At 30.1% G+C, this 19,740-nt stretch overlaps 2 protein-coding genes across 2 annotated transcripts; both read right to left on the reverse strand.

Annotated features, from left to right (window-relative positions):
- Nucleotides 1–3,090: 3,090 nt before the first annotated feature.
- LOC123899350 (dihydroceramide fatty acyl 2-hydroxylase FAH1-like) lies at nt 3,091–7,289 on the reverse strand. Its single transcript, XM_045950462.1, has 7 exons — nt 7,017–7,289; nt 5,679–5,736; nt 5,376–5,468; nt 4,628–4,824; nt 4,218–4,323; nt 3,870–4,016; nt 3,091–3,450 (listed from the first exon to the last, which is right to left on the reverse strand). The coding sequence occupies exons 2-7, from the start codon at nt 5,727–5,729 to the stop codon at nt 3,331–3,333; spliced, it is 714 nt and encodes a 237-aa protein (XP_045806418.1). The 5' UTR covers nt 5,730–5,736; nt 7,017–7,289; the 3' UTR covers nt 3,091–3,330.
- Nucleotides 7,290–16,782: 9,493 nt separating this feature from the next.
- Nucleotides 16,783–18,673, reverse strand: LOC123898775. Its single transcript, XM_045949787.1, has one exon. It carries the CDS (start codon nt 18,171–18,173, stop codon nt 17,037–17,039), a length of 1,137 nt encoding a protein of 378 aa, XP_045805743.1. The 5' UTR covers nt 18,174–18,673; the 3' UTR covers nt 16,783–17,036.
- Between the last annotated feature and the right edge of the window lie 1,067 nt (nt 18,674–19,740).

Genomic DNA, 19,740 nt, shown 5'->3' on the forward strand with positions numbered 1-19,740 from the left:
TTAATTTATAAAGGGTTAAATATGCAAAAGGTCCCTGCACTTACGAGTCATTTGAGTTTTAGTCCCTGCATTTTAAAAACATTTCATTTTGCCACTGCACTTTCATTTTACTTTAAAAATGGTCCTCAGACCTTTTTTTTTGTTGAAATGACACATTTTTGCTGATCTGTCACTGTTGAGTGGACTTTAGAGTTGATGACTCATTTAATTTTGCAGTGAATCGATCAAAATACCCTTAAATAAGTACTTTTTTAAAAGTAAAATAAAATTGACACATCATGAAAAAATGTGTCATTTCAACAAAAAATGGGTTCAGGGACCATTTTTAAAGTAAAATGAAAGTGCAGTGGCAAAATGAAAGGATTTTAAAATGCAGGGACTGAAACTCAAATGACCCGTAAGTGCAGGGACCTTTTGCATATTTAAGCCATTTATAAATTCCCATTAACGAAAATTGTATTTTTATGAGCTATTTTTTCATAAACTACATTGACAAATTTATAATAATACAAAAAAATTTATCTAATTTGCATAAATTACTTTGCATAAGCTCAAAACTAAGTTATTCCAAACAAATCATAATTTTAGTTTTAATAGTATCTTTTATCTATTTTTTCACTATTTTGTGAAGTTCCTCTTGTGTCAAATATTTGATCTAAACCGAACATAATTTAACTTATGTTATGTGTAAGTCTCGTCACTTTAGTTTTTCCATGAAGATTTATTTTGGACCCTCGTAATTTTTTACGATCCAATTTAGTCGTTGATGAAAATAAAACACAAATTAATTTATGACATTTTTAAACTAAGGACAAATTTATCATTTTATTATAACGAACAATAGATAATTTATCCTGTCTTAAAAAAAAAATAGATAATTTATCCTAACTATAAAAAATAACATGAACTATTATAATGAACCAGAGATAAATTTGTTGTGACTATAAAAATATCATGGACTAATTTTAATTTATTTTATCAAAAATTAAATTGTATTATGTTTGACTTTAAAATTAATCACGAGACAAGACAAGATGAAGGGCAACAAATGAAACAAAAAGTGGAATTTTTATCTCTCACTAAATCATGGAAACATTTTTATCTTGCACAAACTTTGAAGTTAAGTTTATTATAAGACAAGTGAATTCGGTTGTTCATACGTTAGCTAGGGCGGCCAATTCATGGACTAGTTTCTATATATTTGTGATTTTTCCTTCATGTATTAAACTTTTGATATAATTAATGAAATATATTAAGTTTGTTTGGTTAAAAAAATACAAAAATGCTATTTTATTAGCTAAACAAAAAGAATTTGTCTATCAATTAGAATAAAAAAAAAAAAACTCTTTGAAGAAGATACTCAAAAAATAATTATTGAATTGTTTTTAGATTTTTTATTTGATTTTTTTTGGATACATTAAGAGCCGAAATTCAAAAAGAAACTAAACTACAATAGTACGAGGGGTAGCAAGCCCCAAAACATCAGCTAAAAATATCAAACTAACTAGAGTACGATATTGCTCATAATAATTCAAACAAACTACTTGATGACATCTTATATTTGTCACACATTGATTGATTAGCTTCACGATAAGTGAGAAAGCTTAATATCCCAATTCAAAACCATAAGCCTCCGTATTTGTTGAATTAAACTCCAACCAGCCACACTATACTATATACGGCGAATGCTACTGTGCACAAGTTGCACAAGTTGTGTATGATGAAAGACAGTTATTGATCATTAGATATTTTAGTTTCACCAATCTTAACATATAGTTTCCCACACATAATTATTTTCTCCTAACTTCGTCACTTTCTAGCCTGCAATTGTTGCACTGCAAAAAAAATTTCCTGACAGTAAACAGTAACACCACTTATGGTTATTCTTATCCAGCAACTACAGTACATCATCAATGGTGGTCTAGATCTATATTTGACTAAAACTTAATTATTTCAAAAAGAAGCACAACTCTTCTTATTTCATGAAGATGATAAATTAATATTCTAAAAAATAAAAATTATTCTTCAAAAAAAATATTCTAAAAATTATCAAATTTGAGTGGGTCTCTTGAACAAAAAATAGATTTCAACTTTTTAGTGCAATTTTCATAGAAACATTTGTGTTTGGAACAAAATCCAGATCTTAGAATAGGGGAATGAAAACAAAAATTGGTGACTTTCAAACATATTTTTTTCAAACAAAAAATAATTTATTTCAAATTCATACCAAGACCCAAATCTCGGATATTCTTGTTAAGAATTACGAGTTCTCAAAGATATGAATCAATATGGTAGAAATCTTTGGTGGATGTTTAACAACAAGTTAAGCAAAAGAGGAGAGAACAAAGAGAGAGAAAAACAAAAGTGAAAAAAATGAAGAGAGAGAAAAAGAGTAAAATAATCATGTGTATGATGGACCACAATAATATTCTAAAGAACATTTAATCCAACTGCATAATTTGATCTTGCACGGTGAATGATCTTGCACGGTGAAAGACCTTATGTCTTTCACATTAGAAAAAGCCTACTATATACTACCCATGTTTTTACTATTCAGAGCATGAACATCAATTTTGAAATCCACATGAAGCTTAACTTTCCTAAACGGCTATACCCACGGTCCCAAGCGAGATTCAAACCTTCGAGAACACCCATGAATTTTTTTTTATAAAAAGAATATGTAATTTGAAGTAGTTATATATTTTTTTGTTACAAAGTAGTTTTTTATAGTTTAGGTAGTTTTTTTTTTTTTTTTATAGTTTTTACATTTTACTGATTTTTATCTTCTACAAAAGTCAATTGCATTTTATTGCGAATGTAATAAAAGATTTTACAATTGATTTTTTGGTTAATAACTTAGTGGCGAGACTATGTACCAACAAAAAAAACTTTGTGGTTAGACTCATTTTAAAGTGGAGAATGTGAAATCTCGAGTTCGAATCCAACCCACTACATATCAGTATCCCTACACCTATCAACTGAAATGTGCTTATGGGACAAGATTTTAAAAATCCTAGAAAAAAACCATGATTTTGGAGAAGTAAATCCAAAGCAAAAATCTAAAAAAAATCATGACTCAGCAGAAGTAAATTCACAGCAAAAGGGCATATACACAAGTATATGAGATTTCCACCATAAACCTGGTAAAAGAAGTATCAATTTGTACAGAGTGTTCACAATCGGAGAACTTCGGTACCATGAAATTGACCGAAAAATGGCAAACTAACCACGCAAATGTGGAGCAAAATAAATAATTAGACAAATAAAACAGGAATTCCTGAATTTTTCTATTATTTTAACCAACCAACATATGCTATCCCTAACAGTAATTTACATACTTTTGGCATCTGCTTTTGATGAAGGAAGTGTTCCAAAAACTTTATCCCAAAGTGATGAAGTGATCCCAAAGCCTTTATCCTGGATCCGAAAGTGATGGTTCAAGTGGTACTTCTGCAGAAAACCGGGAAAAGACGATTAGGTGGCTTATATGGCTTACAAGACAGAAATAATTGTCGGTAAATGTATTCACCGAAATGATACCAAATAAAAAAAGTGATAAAAGAACAGAACGAAGGATATCTTCTTTTTTTTTTTATTGAAGACAAAGCAAAAAGAATGCAAAACAAAGAACTATTGCGCCGACTGGTTACATGCAGGTATCTAGGTTTAATGTCCTTCAATTTTCACTGGAATTAAATAATTAAATTAAATGCTAGAAGAACCAACTTTGATTGGCTAATATCTACTGTTATTATCCTTTTCATCAGTTTTTATTGGAAAAAAATGATTTTGCTTAGAAAAATGTTGGAGTAACGAATGGTAATTTAATTGTCATCCACGATTAAAGGAGGGAAGTAAGTGTTTTTTACCTTGAGATTTCGGGGAACTTCAGTCTTTGGCTGAGCATGGTGCAAGTAATAATGGGTACAATCATACATTACATAACCCAATAAGCCACCTCCAAATACAGCGGGAGCGGTTGCAGGGGTGGAAAGGAGCTTCACCAAGTTAAATAACTGGAAACCAACATACAAAAATACCAGCATCACTTCATGGAAACTACTTGTGCAAAAATCATCTCTGAACTACAAATATTGACATATCTATATCGAGGATTGGTCAAACAGTGTCATAAAATTTCAAAACGTTTTCTCGCATTTTCAAAAGAAGGCTACAAAGTATTGGAAATGCAGCATATAACGGCAAAAAATAGATACCGGGAACAATAATATAGCTGTTGCAGCAGGGGGGAAAACAAGTCTCAAACCATCCATGGGGTGTTTGTGGTGGCAGCCATGTAGAAGATAATGCAAGGTATTTCCCCTAAAGCAACATTTAACCAAAAAATCATTACAGAAATAAACTTTCAGTGCTAATCAAAACCAATAAGTTGTTACTCAAAGCAGATATGGTTCAAGACAACTACATGAAAAAACTACAGATTAACGCTAGCAACGCATTCTTTCAAATCATGTCAGGCCCACTTTTTATTTGGTGTGACACACCCTGTTTTTGAGGAAACCAACACACATTTTATTACAATAATAGAATGTGTTGCCAACATTTCCAAAATCAACTTAAGATTTCATGCTATGAAAACAAAAGGGAACATAATGAGGGATCTAACCAGTAGGTCTTTGTTTTGATGTGGAAAAGAAAACGGTGCAGTGTGTACTCAAGCAATGTCCACACAAAAACGCCAAGAACAACCATCATAGCTATATGAGGACAGCTGAGGCCCATTTGTATAGAGTTATATACAAACCAACATACAACTGGAAGCCAAATGACTGGTATTGCCCACCAGACTGTGAGGGTCAAGAACTGTTCCAAACAGTAACAAGTCAAGAACACGTGATATTCTAATATGTATGTATAATAGAACATAAAATTTAAAATCTTCATTAGCTTGTAATGCAATTGATTAGTAAAAGGATTAAAGATAGCACCATAATTTCTTTAGTTGCAACATGCCAATCAAACTCAAAGAAAACTTTATCCAAAGCTATATAACCAGAAAGCTTTATCATAAGTATATAAAACCAGAAATACACAGACACAAGATTATGAGTGATTATTCAGGGAGAAACTTATATTAGAGAATTCATGACAAGATAACTGAAACTCGCCCCTTGAAGTTTCATCATGTGAGGAAAATGTCAATAAAAGCTCCTTGATAAAAGTAGATATATATGTGAAGACAGTCAAATTAAAAATTTAGAGGAACTACAGTCATACAAAAAAATTGAAGAAACAGTTGAAAAACTTGATTTTTTTTTTTATAAATCCAATATCATCAATTGGTCTGCCTAGCCAGCCCCTTCCCACCGAGTGATAGAAGGGCTTAGTTGTTATGGATGGGTTCAATGATATACCTCAAGAACCTCATTTTGAAAGAAACGGGGGCCTTCCTTGCTAACAATGGGCTGATGAACCCACTCTTCGTAAGCTTCACCAAGATGTCCAACCTGTAGAACATTAAGAATTTGGTCAGGTTCTTTCGAAGTTACTAAGTATACATCATACACAGCAGTAGCACACTCTCCATTTGTTATCGCAACCTAAGCTTACACGTGAACTTCAACAAAAACATGTAACATTTGAAATCTAATGCATGACACCCTGACAGGGCATGGAGAACATTTTTGAAAGAGGAACTTTAAGGGTTAAGCCTGTACCTGGAAAACAAGGGGCTTATTCAAATCAACTACAAAGTTCTGCGCAACCATCTTGGTACTGAACACCAAAAATAAGAAAGTGTTAAAAACTTGCAGGAAACCAGTCAAATGATAAAAACAACAGTGTTGTAAAAGCATAATATGAAGCACAAAATGTGTTAGGAAACTGTAACCAACTTTGGTTTAACATGCCTTTCTAATGACATGACATCAATTTTGACCTTTCTCATAGGAAAAAGACAGCAACATGACATGTCAATATACAAGAAAACGACTAAGTATTAATATTCTAATGAAGAAACCATCTATTTAGTCCTTAAGCTATTACTATCTCTCCAATTTAGTCCCTAAACTATACAAATATAATAAAAAGTCCTTAAATTATATGAAATCCGTCAATTTAGTCCCTAAAATGTATAAAAATCCGTCAATTTAAAAATCTGTAAATTTAATCCCTAACATTTTAATAACAGGGACTAAATTGACGGGTTTTGTATACTTTAGGGACTACTTATTATATTTACATAGTTTAGAGACTAAACTGAAGGGAAAGCATAATTTGTGGACTAAATTGACGATTTATTCTAATCGAATTGAGCTACATGGAAAAAAGATCACAATTCCCATTGCTTCAGTCCAAAGCTTACGTATCAAATTTTAATTTCTTAGGTCCCATAAACACCCTTACAGCCACCAGAAAAGACCATAGTCATTTTCATCTTACTAAAAATAAATACCAAACTTTTCACTCCTCATCATCATCAACATCACACAAAAAAGTAAGCAATAATTTCACATGCATAAACAACGGGAAAAAAAATCAAAATCAAAAAAAGGAAAAACACTTGGCTTCAATTCTTAAATGAATTTTTCATTTTCCAAACCCTAATCATTACTTGGAGTAAAAAATTAAAACCCGACTTTTCCGACGAAAATTGGGTGCAGTCAGACGTCGGCCGTGTATTATTAAATAAACATGAATATGCATTTTTTTAGACCGTCCGATCAAATGTCGTGACCGCACGACTGCACGGAAAAGGTGACTGTGTCTAATCCATTTCCTAAATTTTCACACAGAAATCTAAGGTCATGTCAATGAAGTGATTAACAATGCTATCAACTATCAAACATATACTAATAATCCAATTAAGCAGCAAATTAATTAGCAAAACCTCTAAAATTACTAAAATCAAAAACACACTAAAATCACACTAGAAATTAGATTTTTAGTAAAAAAATTCAGAACACGAAAATACTAAAAACGCTTAATGGTTATAGCTAAACACAATAGCAATAAACTAGATCTAGAATTTGGAAGTGAAGTCAAAAAAAACTGACCGAACAGTAGAAGAAGAAGAAGAAGAAAACAATGCAGTTAAATCCAAAGGCGTGATTTCTTTCTCACGGAACGAATAGCGGAGAACGAAGAAGAATCGTTCACCGCCGTAAGCACCGCCGTTACAGTAACTGCGCCGTTGCTTTCTCCACGTTGAGCTATGGAAAAGGAAAAGGATAGTGTTTGCGTGTTGTGTTGAGTTACCAGTGTTTTTGGGGGCATGCAGAAATGATCTAGACCGTTCGTTTGAGGAGAATAATAACGAATAAACTCGATTCGCGTTGGAATCTAGCCGTTGACAGTCTGGCACTTGGGTGTTGTTCGGCTGCATGAGGGGTTTAGGTGTTTTGATGACGTGGTTGAATTTTATTGGTGGTTGATGGAATCACTACTTTATCATCTATGGATCACGACTCCGAAACGAACACCGCGACACGACACCGACAAAGACACGGCGACACCGCTAATGTAAAAAATATATGACACCGACATCGCTATATATTTATAAAACATATAAATTTAGAATCAAAATATATACATGTAAATCTAAGTTTAGCAGGTTATTTCTTAAAAAAAAATTTAAAACAAAATAGGGTAATATTTTATATTTTATTTATCCATCTACTGTCAAAAAAACTAAAAATATTGATCATAATTTACATTTTATTTACCTTTTCGACACATCTTTAACTTTTTTTATGTTTGTTATGTGTCTAGCAAGAGTATAAGTAAAGAAAAATCAATTTTTTTGGGACCCTTGTCCGACAAGTGTCGTATGAGTGTCTTACAAGTGTCGGACACCGATCAAAGAAGTGTCAAAGTAAAAGAACAATTGACTTTTTTTGGACACCGGACTGACCTATCCGACACGTGCCATAAGAGTGTCATACGAGTGTCGGACACCGACACGTGTCTTACAACGCGACACGCCTAATCAGAGAGGTGTCGGTGCTTCATATTTTATCATTGTCTTGTTGTTTGACCACATAAATATCTTTTTACATACTTCTCTAAATTGAAGAATTCACTCTAAAATTAATATAACAAATATTTATTATTGTTAAAGAATTACTCTCCCGTTTTTAAAATAAGAAAATATTTATTTTTTTTAGATATATTAAAATATTAATGTATTTAGACTAGTAGTATAAGTTAAATTCATCAAATCTTCCATGATTCACAAGTTGTCAAAATTATTTTAATGTTTGAATTCGAACAAAGACGATGAATGTAACTCTTGTTCTCCTAATATGACTAGTATTCTCACATTTATCTCCCCATTCTTGAAATATAGAGAAAACATCACCAATCAGGAAAATCCATCATTCTCTCGGTTTGCATACAATTCATGTTTTAGCATATGATGATGAACAAATGAACCCTACATTCGAATTATAAAATCTGGACAAAACCAGGTATAAAGAAAATACTGACAATATGAAAACATGAAATTAGAGAAAATGAGTACTAACTTCTTGCTTAATTACATCTTAAAAAATTTAAAAATGCGATAAATTAGAGGTGAACTTGATGTTATAGTAAAAAATTGCGTGTGATTTGGTAGACTTTCCCTCTTTGATTTTTGAGAGTTTTTGAAAATTTAGAAGATGTGAGGAGGAAGAAGAGAAATTCAAACTATATATAGGACAGACACACAGTTGAGTTTGAATTAAAATCCAAAAATAATAAATTTGGTAAAAAAAAATAAAACAAAAAAATTGGAGACTGTTGGGAGAAGAAAACGCAAGGAGTGAAAAAAATAAAACTTCACAACCCACCACAACATTTCTCCTTCACCACTCTAGCGTGCAAAAAAAATCGGAAAATACGTTCTGAATTGTTTTTCTAGTGTAAAATTTACACTATAAAAAATTCGAAAAATGTTTTCCGAATTTTTTGGGGATAAACGAGAAATGTTGTGATGAGTTGAGAAGTTTTCGAAAAAAATCTCCACTAAATAAACATCATATTTTAGAGCCCAAAGGCCCACTAGGCTACTTGTTAAATAGCTGGCCCGCTTGGCTCAATCATATGCCAAATTTATTTATTTTTATTCGAGATTTTCTTTTGTCGTTCTACTTGTTTCTTGCGCACACTACGCATTTTCATTTTTATCCTTCCGCTATTTAAGTAAATGGCATTATAAAAATGAGAAATATTTTTAATATGTCGTCTGCTACTTAAGTAGCGGACATTATAAAAAAACAAATCTAATAGGGTATTTTTGGGGTGTATATCTGTTATCTAAGTAACGGACAAGTATATTTTTATAAATTCGTAGGGCGCACAAGAAAATGAGTAAGATGACAAAAAAAAAATTACTCCATGCCCAATTTTCTTAAACATTAATAGTTTTGCAACAACTTTTTTTTATAATAAAACATACCCAACCAGAGAGTATGCTTGACAAAAATTTACAAAGATAGTATACATCTAAATACTAATAAGACTATTATCCATTGCTATTGCTTAAAAAAAGAAAAAAGACTATTACTATGGATTCTTCCAATTCAAAGAAGTTACCTATTATTTTATTTTAACTCATACCAATTTAATTTTCATTATCGCTATGAACATGACTTAGTTGATAAAGTTATTATATGAAATTTGTATGAATCAGAGTTCAAATCCTAATACACTCACTTGTTCACCGTAAAATTCTAATAACTAAATTACTTTGACAAATTTTTTCTTAAAAAAGCAAATATATTAAGCAGCTCTAACCATGCACAAGGTGTAGCAAGAGAAAGAAGATACCCTGCCTAGACAAAGCACAAAAAGTAGGACACACCATGCTAAAATGAAATTGTCTAAATCAAAAGACAAACCCATCTACCAAAGAAACACAACCCAACAAAAACAAAACCTCCCACCAAAAAAAATTCATTAACCAAATTTCATTGAAAGATTTGAATGAGTGTAGAAAAATTAATTGTTTTTTACATATATAAAAAAAGACGATCAAACAGAAATGCTTAGCAAAATGATATCATTGGTCAAGATCGACTTCATTTTTTTTCTCCTATGGAATAAAATTTGGACGTGTGTAAGTTTATGATGTTTGCAATTTTAGATTTCCCTACATATAGCAAAGCTCAAGGTTAAATTATCAAGAACAATTCAATGAATGCGACTCAATTGATTAATCAACACTGAATTTGTGAGAGAGGATTAGCATGTGAAGAACTATAAAATGAGACATAAATACTTGAGCAGAAATTAGTTAAATAGGTTGTCTTTTATACCAAAGTTTGTGATACTTGATGAAATGTTATATATATATATATATATATATATATATATATATATATATATATATATATATATAAATGCTTCATCTGAGGCTTAAATATAAAACTTTAGAGCTCAAAATAACACTTTGTAAAAATATTTACACCTTCCTCCAATTTTTTATTTGATTTTAGAGGGAGTAATTAGATACATACTTCTATTGCATAACATGACAATTGAGTTTGATTTTTGGTTAGACCAATCATTCACTATAATTTTGTTTACTTTTTTTGTTTTGCTAAAAAAAAGCTTGTGTGAGATGAATTTAGGGACTCTGTGACAAATCTTAGTTCAACCTATTTGGATTCGCCAAATGGTGTTGGCTTGAGACTTTATAATATGTTTTTCTCAATGTCTTAGGTTCAATTTTTCATGCTACCCATTTCAATGGAGCTATCCATATAGGATATTCCTTTGACTGTAAATGAAGCCCCACAAATGGACAATAAAATTGAATCGGCAAAATTACACTAAAGATCCTTTATCTTATTTTTTTGTAACACTTTGGTCCTTTATCTTTTTTTTGTAACAATTTGGTCTTTATCTTTCTTTTTTTGTAACACTTTGGTCCTTGTCTTATTTATTTATAAAAAATAAAGGACCACAATGTTACAAATAGAAAAAGATAAATGACCAAACTGTTACAAAAAAAGGACTAAAGTGTTACAAATAAAAAAAATAAAGGACTAAAGTGTTACAAATAAAAGATAAAGGACCAAAGTGTTACAAAAAAAAGATAAAGGATCAAAGTGTTACAAAAAAATAAGATAAAGGACCTGTAGTGTAATTTTGTCAATTGAACCATCAAATCAGTCAGTCCTTAAATCGAATATCGATTTTTTTTTTGTAAAAGAAAAGACAAATCTCAATTTATGCATTGATATTAACCTAAAACTAACTTTGAAAATTGAATATGAACAAACTAAAACACACAAAAACTCCATAACATGATTGAGATGTTACATTTCATAAGGTAGAAGAGACTAGTATCAAACTAGCACCACAAGTATTGTCCCTTAAACAACCTACTTAATTAACTTTTTGGACCCTTTTATCCATCCGCAATAAATATACCCAACCAAAGAGAGAAATTAACTCTTCACGGAAATACCTAATTATTTATGAATGAGCGTGACCAAAAGTGCATGATTCGTGTGTTCTTGTTTGCTTTTTTCATTAGTCCCTCTCATATAAAGTTGACTCCCCTTTTGTTTCATTTCTATACCAATAATCAAGCACCTTTGCCTTTCACCATTAAAAATGGCCACTAATGCCATATAATATGCTCTTAAAGTATATAAGTAACCCTTTTATTCTTTCTTTTCTTTTTTACGGTAAGTACCCCTTTTTATTCATTTACTCAAATTTTAGAATTTTTTTATGCCCTACTATGGTTTCTACTTTAGAGTTTAGACTACATTAGTGGCAATTACTTGTACGATGGGTAACAAGAGAATTGGATAAACACGAAATGTATTTACTAAATAAGACATTATATTTGTTTGTTTTATAAATGAAACGAATGTTTATTCTAATAATTATGGCATTATAAATAAAAGAATTTGATATAGTGGTAAAAAGACATGTTCTAAATTTTAAGGGTCCGTTTGGTGCGCAGGATAAGAGATGTGATAGGATAACTATATGATATTCTGTCTCAATCCATGCTGGATCGGTTTTGAGGCAAAAACTCATCCGATCCAAAAATAAATTCATTTGCGGTTTGGTTCCGTTTTGGATGACAAATAAAAAAAATCCGATCCAATCCGATCCAATATTATGCGGTTTAATTTGGATCGGTTTTTGGATATCCAAATTATAAATTATAATTTTTTTAATAAATATAAATATTATAAAAAACGCTACAAAATAATAGTTTGACATTTTTGACAAAATAATAGTTTGACATTTTTGACAAAATAAATATTAAGTTTGATGTAAAATATAACATATAATATATTGAAAATTAATATTTTGGAATGACAATTACCAATTATATTCGAAACATACAAAAAGTAAAAAAAAATAGATTAAATTAAACTAACATATAGTATTAACAAAATTTAAAATAGATTAAATTAAACTAACCTATAGTATTAACAAAATTTAAAATGAAAAAAGGTTAATGCAATATATATATTTATACTAATAAAAAGATAAATAAATATTAAAATATATGTATGCGGTTTGGTTTGGTTTGAATCGGTTTTAAGAAATCAATCCGAAATCCGATCCGATCCAGCGGTTTTCACAAAAGAACATCCAAACACATCCAAAAAACTTCGATTTTTTGCGGTTTTCGGTTTTTTTGGATCGGTTTTCGGTTTTTATTTGGATTGGTTTGGATTTGAGCACCCCTAAATCCAGCGTTTGGTGCGACAATAGGATATGATAAGTTAATCCTGAAACTTATCCTATCATGTCTCTCTAGTTAAAATTTTTATCCTGAATTTGAGTTGAGTTACCAGCAGGATAGCATAAGAAAATAATTTATTGATAATTTTTTTAAAATAAAATATAAAAAAATTATAAATTAATAAAATATAAACAATAAAATAATAAATATAAATAATTAAATATTAAATATTAAATATTAAATAATAAAAAATATAAATAATAAAATAATTTGATATTAAATTTAAAATAAAATAGTTAATTTTTAAATATATAAACAATTTTCTCGTAAGGGTAATTTTATAATTAATATAATCTAAAAAAATCAAAATTCTACTAAAATTACAATATTTTAAAGTAAAATAATTATTAAAAAATTGCAAAAAAGTGATATTAATTTAAATTTTATAACAAATTAAATATAATTCTTTTTTTATATAGTAATTAAATATAATTCTTTTGCGATGGTAGTTTTATTATTACACATGAGACATATCATATATTTATTTAGCTTATCTAACATATATAATTGGGTTATTTATTTTATTACGATTCATATAAAAAAAATTAACTTGTTTATTTTCTCATGATGTTTATTTAAAATTATATAAAGTTAGTCGGTTGCTTATTTATATTTTTTATTTATAAAATTTAAAGTATTACAAAATAATTTATAAAAATAATTATTATTTTACAAGGGTAATTTTATCATTTAAGTATGTTATATATTTTATCATATTATTATGAAAGAGTACGTATTAAAAACATAGTTATCATGTTTGTTATCTTGTGTACACAAACACATGATAGGATAACTCAGGATAACTGCTATCCTGCTTATATCCTATCATATTCTTATCCTGCTTTATATCTTATCTTGTTATTATTCTATTTTGCGCACCAAACGGGCTCTAAGGATTTAGTCCAGTTATAAAAAGATAAGTCTTAAATTTAGAAGATCCTTTGAGTTTTGCTAGTACGTTTGGCACCTTATAAACAATTTTGGAGAAAATGGAGAAAATTTTATAAAGTTTTTAAGGTAGTAAAAATCATAAGGATTCATATTTGATAAAAGATGATGAAAAAGAGTACAATTGTGGCTCTGATATAGAGTAATTTAGGGGTTAACTAACTAACCACCTAATAACAAACTATAACAAACTCATATAAACTCTAACTAACTAATGGAAACTAGTAGCTAATCACCATTATTTTTAACACCGTCATATTTTTGACTTCAGTCATGTTTGTTCAAGCTTGGCTCTACGATGAGAGATACTAAATTCAACTATAGCCCAATAGTTGAGGTGGACACACCATGGCGAGGATAGCTCTGATAGCTAGTAAAATATCTTACATAAGAACAATATGTAAAGACATAAAGACATGATAATTATAACTCCAAGAGTACTCTAAAAATTATATTAAGGTAAAATACATTGTTTGACCTAGAATGGATTTTTTTTCTTTTTTAAATTAATAATACTATAAAATATTTTTTAAAATGATCTACGTATGATTAAAATATTATATGATCATTTATCACACTCTTCAATTATTTTATAATACTAACTATATAAAAAAAATATGGATTTAAGCGCCCTCCAAAACACTTCAAAATTCAACTCGCAAACAAAATGTAATGTATCCCTTCTTGAACTAATGGGTCTTTCATTGCACGTCCAAATCCAATAAGCCATGCTTATGAGATTTATGTGCAGCTCGTTTGTGCAGGTCACGCGAAGCCGAAGCAAGCGCAACCTCACATCACTTATTTGTGCACGATACATGAAGCTGAAGAATGCGCAACTAACGTCATTATGATAGAGTATGAAACACTTATTTGGAGACCAAAACTTTTACAATATCAATGACAATTATAATTATAATCTTTTTTACTATTATTGCTTACTACAAAAAAGACTTCAAAAAGAAGTTAGGTTTGGCCCTTCTTATTGACTGCCAACAACTACAGCTTCCCTCATCATGAGGTGTATTGAGCATGCCAAATGTTAGACATAGTGAAAAAGTATTTGGAATTTCAAAATTAAGCAACATGTAAAGAACAATGAATCACCAAAAAATTAAAAAAGTTAAGCATGAGACAAAGGGACTGCGTTTCCATTCATTGATGTTTCAATTAGATTCTCAGCTTGCCTTTGGATGCTTTTTGGTAACTGGAATGTACAGTACGGCAAAATGTCTTATAAAAGTGTCTTTATTTGATTATTTCAATCTTTCACTATTTTAACTTATTAAACGATTTAAAAATAAATACTATATTCTTTCTCTGATTTCAAATATGATTTTATTTTACCAATTGTCGTTGTGCACACAAATACCTAGTAGCTGAATTTCCACTGACACAAATTGAACTTGGACTCAAGTTTAAAATTCTATGTTTTACTTTTACGTAAATTCCATCATAAATTTATAAGTTCTTTTTTATATAAAATTTGTAGAAATATTATAAAATTATCATATGATCAAATAAATTACATTTGATCACACTCATAAAAAGTAAAATAAATATTTAACAAATAATTAAATAATATAATATTTTTTGTAAGTGTAATCAAATGTAATATATTTAATCACGTGACCATATAAGAATAACTCAAATTTGTAATGAAATCGGTGGTTCCTAGTGTAGTGGCATTGCATTGAAGTGTGGCTCCTCTATAATATGAATGAAATGGATAGGCATATTTTCTATTCACTATTAAGTAATTTTTTTAATTAATTGAATAATTGATGTATTTAATCTATAATATAGATTAAATAAGTGATTTTTGTTTATAATAATGACATAAGAGTGTTTCATTTTATAAGTGTTGGCATCTTCCATTCAAATATCTTGGTTTGTCTATTCATGATAATCTAAAAAGAGACTTTCTTTCGGATCCCAGTGATGAAGAAAATTTGTAATAAGTTGTTTGTTTGAAAATGTCAAAATATGTCGATGGATGGACGTTTGATTCTTTGGAAGCCTGCTATATCTTCTAGTATTTCGATTTATTATCATTTCTTTTTCAAAGCTCCGACATGTATTATCTCTAAAGTTGAGTCGCTATGTAATTGTGCTAGGTTAGCACTTACCACAGCTTGTGTTAACTGTTAAGGTAGCTTTTTTGTTGATAAAATTTTGGTTTCGACAAAAAAAAAAAGAGACTAGAATTACCAAAGTAAAAACATCTCTTGATAAAAAAAAAATTATCAGAGTAAAAAAGCTTCTTGGTTTTTCCCTCTGCATGTACCAAAAAAAGAAGCTTCTCTATTTTTCTTAATTTCAAAATTCTATGATAGATAAATAAATAAAATTGAAAATTATAAATGTGCTATTCTTGTTTTTTTGAGTCTCACATGCAATATCTCATAAATATGCTTTTCCATTCTTAAATCCCAATTTTAAAGACAAGGAAAACCGGTTAACTAAGAAATATGAAATGGAATAAAGTCTCCTAATTGGATTCATGCCTATCTCGATTTAAACATCATTTTTAAAAATATGAAATTGAATAAAGTCTCCTAATTGGACCATTTTTAATGTGAAGGAAACATATTAGCCAATTGATTAGCAAAAATCAATTCTAAAAAGCTTTAGCATTTTATTTTTTTTTACACATCTCTGATGTTTATTTTTTTATCCATAAATTTAACTAAAAATAAAATAATTCTTTCCCATCTCAATTAATTTCTACTAGGTTAGGACTTTTTATCAACTTTCCTAATTTTCATGCTACTCTTTGGATGAGACCACCGCCCAAATTACTATAGGACAAAATTGTTTGCTAGGTTGCACAAAACACAAACATTTCTACACTTTGGTATATTGCCAAGTTTCACAAAGAACATGCATAGCTACATTTTGGAACTTAACAAAATCACATTTCCAATTCAATTTTATCCATGAAGAAAGCAGTAGTACTCATCCATTCCTTCTTCGGTGTCAATTTTTTATATTCTTACTAATCAAAACTATTTTTATCCACTCAATCGACAAATGTCAAAATTATAAGATCAGATATATCTATAATATTCCGAGTTCGAATTCAAGATCTCGTTTGTGCAAGAAGTTTCATGTGGTACTTACCATTGTCTAAAAAAAACTTCAAAATATAAAAATATATAGGAAGGAAAGAAGTATTCACTATACTATCCATTGTAATAATTATCTATCTATCTAACTAGAGTAAATAAAATTTACATCTAAAAAAATAACAACACATCAAGTTGGATTTCCAACAAATGGTTGGAGTTCCTATCACACAAACATGGCATGAATCATCTTCCAATTCCAATGTTGTTTCAAACCCACCCAATTGACTCCATCATCTTCAAGAAAACCTTGAAACACAACCTTTGATCAAACCCACATTCTTTGATCTCCATAAACCTCCAACAATCTTAACCAAAAAACACCAACCAATTGTAAGAATCAATGCTTGTAATCGTCCCACAATAAGCCCAACAAGAATAACCATAACAAGAATAGCATAACTTGAATTCCCAACAACAATTGTTTCTCCAGAACAAGTAATTCCACAATCATCATCAGTTGCTTCATTTTTAATGTTAATAATTTCTTCTTCGTCTTCATCAACAACACATGAAATACTCTCTTTGTTGATAATATTAATAATTTCTTTTTCTTTTTCTTCTTTTTTCTCTCTCTTGGAACCACGAAATTTCTGAAGCTTCTTCGCCATTGTTGCCTTAAATCTACCACTTCGATTACCTTTACCTCTAATTTTCAATGAATTTTCCAATTCATTTTTTTCTTCAACAACTTCAATTTCATCATTCACACAACAATTTGAATCCAAATTCAAATCCAAATTCAACAATTCAATTCCATCACTGGCTAAAACGGTTACAGGTTCACAAACCTTATTTTCCTTACTACTAAACAGAACCTTCTGGAACCGAGACTTAGGCTTTAAATTCGAAACGACAATTTTCAATGCGTTTTCGAGAAACAGTAGCGCAAACGCCGACACCGTGATCGCAACCGTTAATTCCTTAACACTCGCCGCCAAAATAATAACCGTCAACATCTTCACCGTAATTAACTTCGGATTTGAACCAATCGCGGAACCGAGTTTATTAACCGTAACAAAATCAACGGCGGCGGATTCGTCGTCGGCGGTTTCTCTGATCGGAGAATTCGGCATCGGAACTTCTTCGGTGAAAATTTCATGAATCGGTGATTCTGAAATCGACGGTGAAGACGTGACCGGAGACGGCGGCGGAGGCGGCGGCGGCGACCCTGACGGATCAATAATTTCGGAGTGAACCGGTTTTTTGAAACTGGATTTTTTGAAGCGGTTACGGTTTTTAACGAAGAGATCGATGAGTGAAGTGGGAAAACCGGTTTGAACGACAAGAGAACTGGTTCGTTTTGGAGATTGGAAATCAGCGACGATTTGTGAAATTCGAGTTACTCTGTTTTTTTTCTTCCAAAGAAACGGCATGGTCGTTTTGTGAAAGGTTTGGAAAAAAACGACAGGGTTGTGATTGTGTGTTAGAGTGGGTAGGGTTTAGGAATATGACATTAGTTTATAGAGAGAGAGAGAGAGAGAGAGAGAGAGAGAGAGAAACGGTTTCTATGGGGGAGAGAGAGTGGGGAGAGATATAGAAGAAGGTGAGAGGCGCGTGAGTGAGTGTGTGCATAAGAAAATGAAGGTTGGTTGAAAATTTTGGATAGTTTTGAAGTTTAAAGGGACTTTATTTGGTGTATTTTGGTTGTTGTATATAAAGAGGGGTATAGCTGGATGATGTTGTGAAATACTATATGTGTACTATATGGAGTACTATGTATTTAGACATATGGGTATGCAATTTTTCTCTTTAAAGGTAGAAAAATAGGACATTTGTAGCTTATGTGTATGGAAAAATTTTCGGTTGTGAATGGATAATCCACCTTGTATAATTATATGTTTCATAGATGAAAATTAGTCATTATTAACGGTGGTAAAAATTTTGTATCGATATTATGATAACCCAAAATAAAAAATAGGACCTTATTTATAAAAAGAAAAAGGCTTTAATGTACTTTTGGTCCCCCTATTTTGAAAAACTTGAATTTTTTATCCCCTATTTTAAAAGCCAACTTTTTAATCCCCTATTTTGAAAAACTTGAACTTTTGATCCCCCAACTCAATTTGGTCAAATTTTTGCTTATGTGGCAAACTCATTGATGACGTGGCAATGGTCATGTGAACATATCATATTACATGTCATTAATGTTTTTCTTTAAATCAAATATTATATTTTAAAAATAAAAATAAAAATATTATGGATTTTTAATATTATATTTTAAAAAATAAAAATAAAAACCCAAACAATGTTCATCTTTTTCTCTCTCCATCTTCATCTTCTACCAACAAACTCAAACCTAAAATCCCATAAATTAAAAATCATAAAAATCCAATCAATTCAACCAATCCATTTTTTTTTCCAATTCTTATGTTTCCAAAATCCAATCCATTCGATCAATCCACTCGCTTTCCATGGTGTTAATGTTTGTTTCTATAAATTTCATTCAAAACCACAAAAATTTAGGACCTACTAAACGTTGTTTCATGTCCAATACGCAAGACACAAGAGAAAAACAAATTTCAGCAACCAAAACAGTTTTTTTATTCTGGATCTTGTTTGCTCTTGATTCTAGATTTTGGGATCTCTTTGTTGATAATGGAGTAAGAGTTTTGGAAATTGTTTGTTCTTGAAAGATGAGTTTTGTTGATAATAGTTATTCCATGGATATTGTTACTCGCGTCAGAAAGATGGATACCAAATTGCGTGTTCCTGATAATGGAGTTAAAATTTTATTTTGAGTATGACTTTTTTTTTTGTTGAAGATGATGAAAAAAGATGAATATTGTTAAGTTATTATTTATTTTTTTAGTTTGAGATCTGGGGAAGATTGATGAACATGATGAGTATCTTCATCAAAATTCTGAATTTGTTTAATTTTATTAAAAAAATGATTTTTAAAAATAAATATCTACAATTTTTTAATAATAAAAAAGCATAGTA

The sequence above is a fragment of the Trifolium pratense genome, linkage group LG7, assembly GCF_020283565.1.
Source record: "Trifolium pratense cultivar HEN17-A07 linkage group LG7, ARS_RC_1.1, whole genome shotgun sequence".
NCBI classification, from domain to species: Eukaryota; Viridiplantae; Streptophyta; class Magnoliopsida; order Fabales; family Fabaceae; genus Trifolium; species Trifolium pratense.

Coding starts and splice junctions, on each gene's coding strand:
- LOC123899350 (XM_045950462.1), bottom strand. CDS start 5,729: ATGGTTGCGCAGAACTTTGTAGTTGATTTGAATAAGCCCCTTGTTTTC. Junction 4,017..4,217: donor CAGCTATATTATTGTTCCCG/GTATCTATTTTT, acceptor GTTGGTTTCCAG/TTATTTAACTTGGTGAAGCT. Junction 3,451..3,869: donor AAGTTCCCCGAAATCTCAAG/GTAAAAAACACT, acceptor GGTTTTCTGCAG/AAGTACCACTTGAACCATCA.
- LOC123898775 (XM_045949787.1), bottom strand. CDS start 18,173: ATGCCGTTTCTTTGGAAGAAAAAAAACAGAGTAACTCGAATTTCACAA.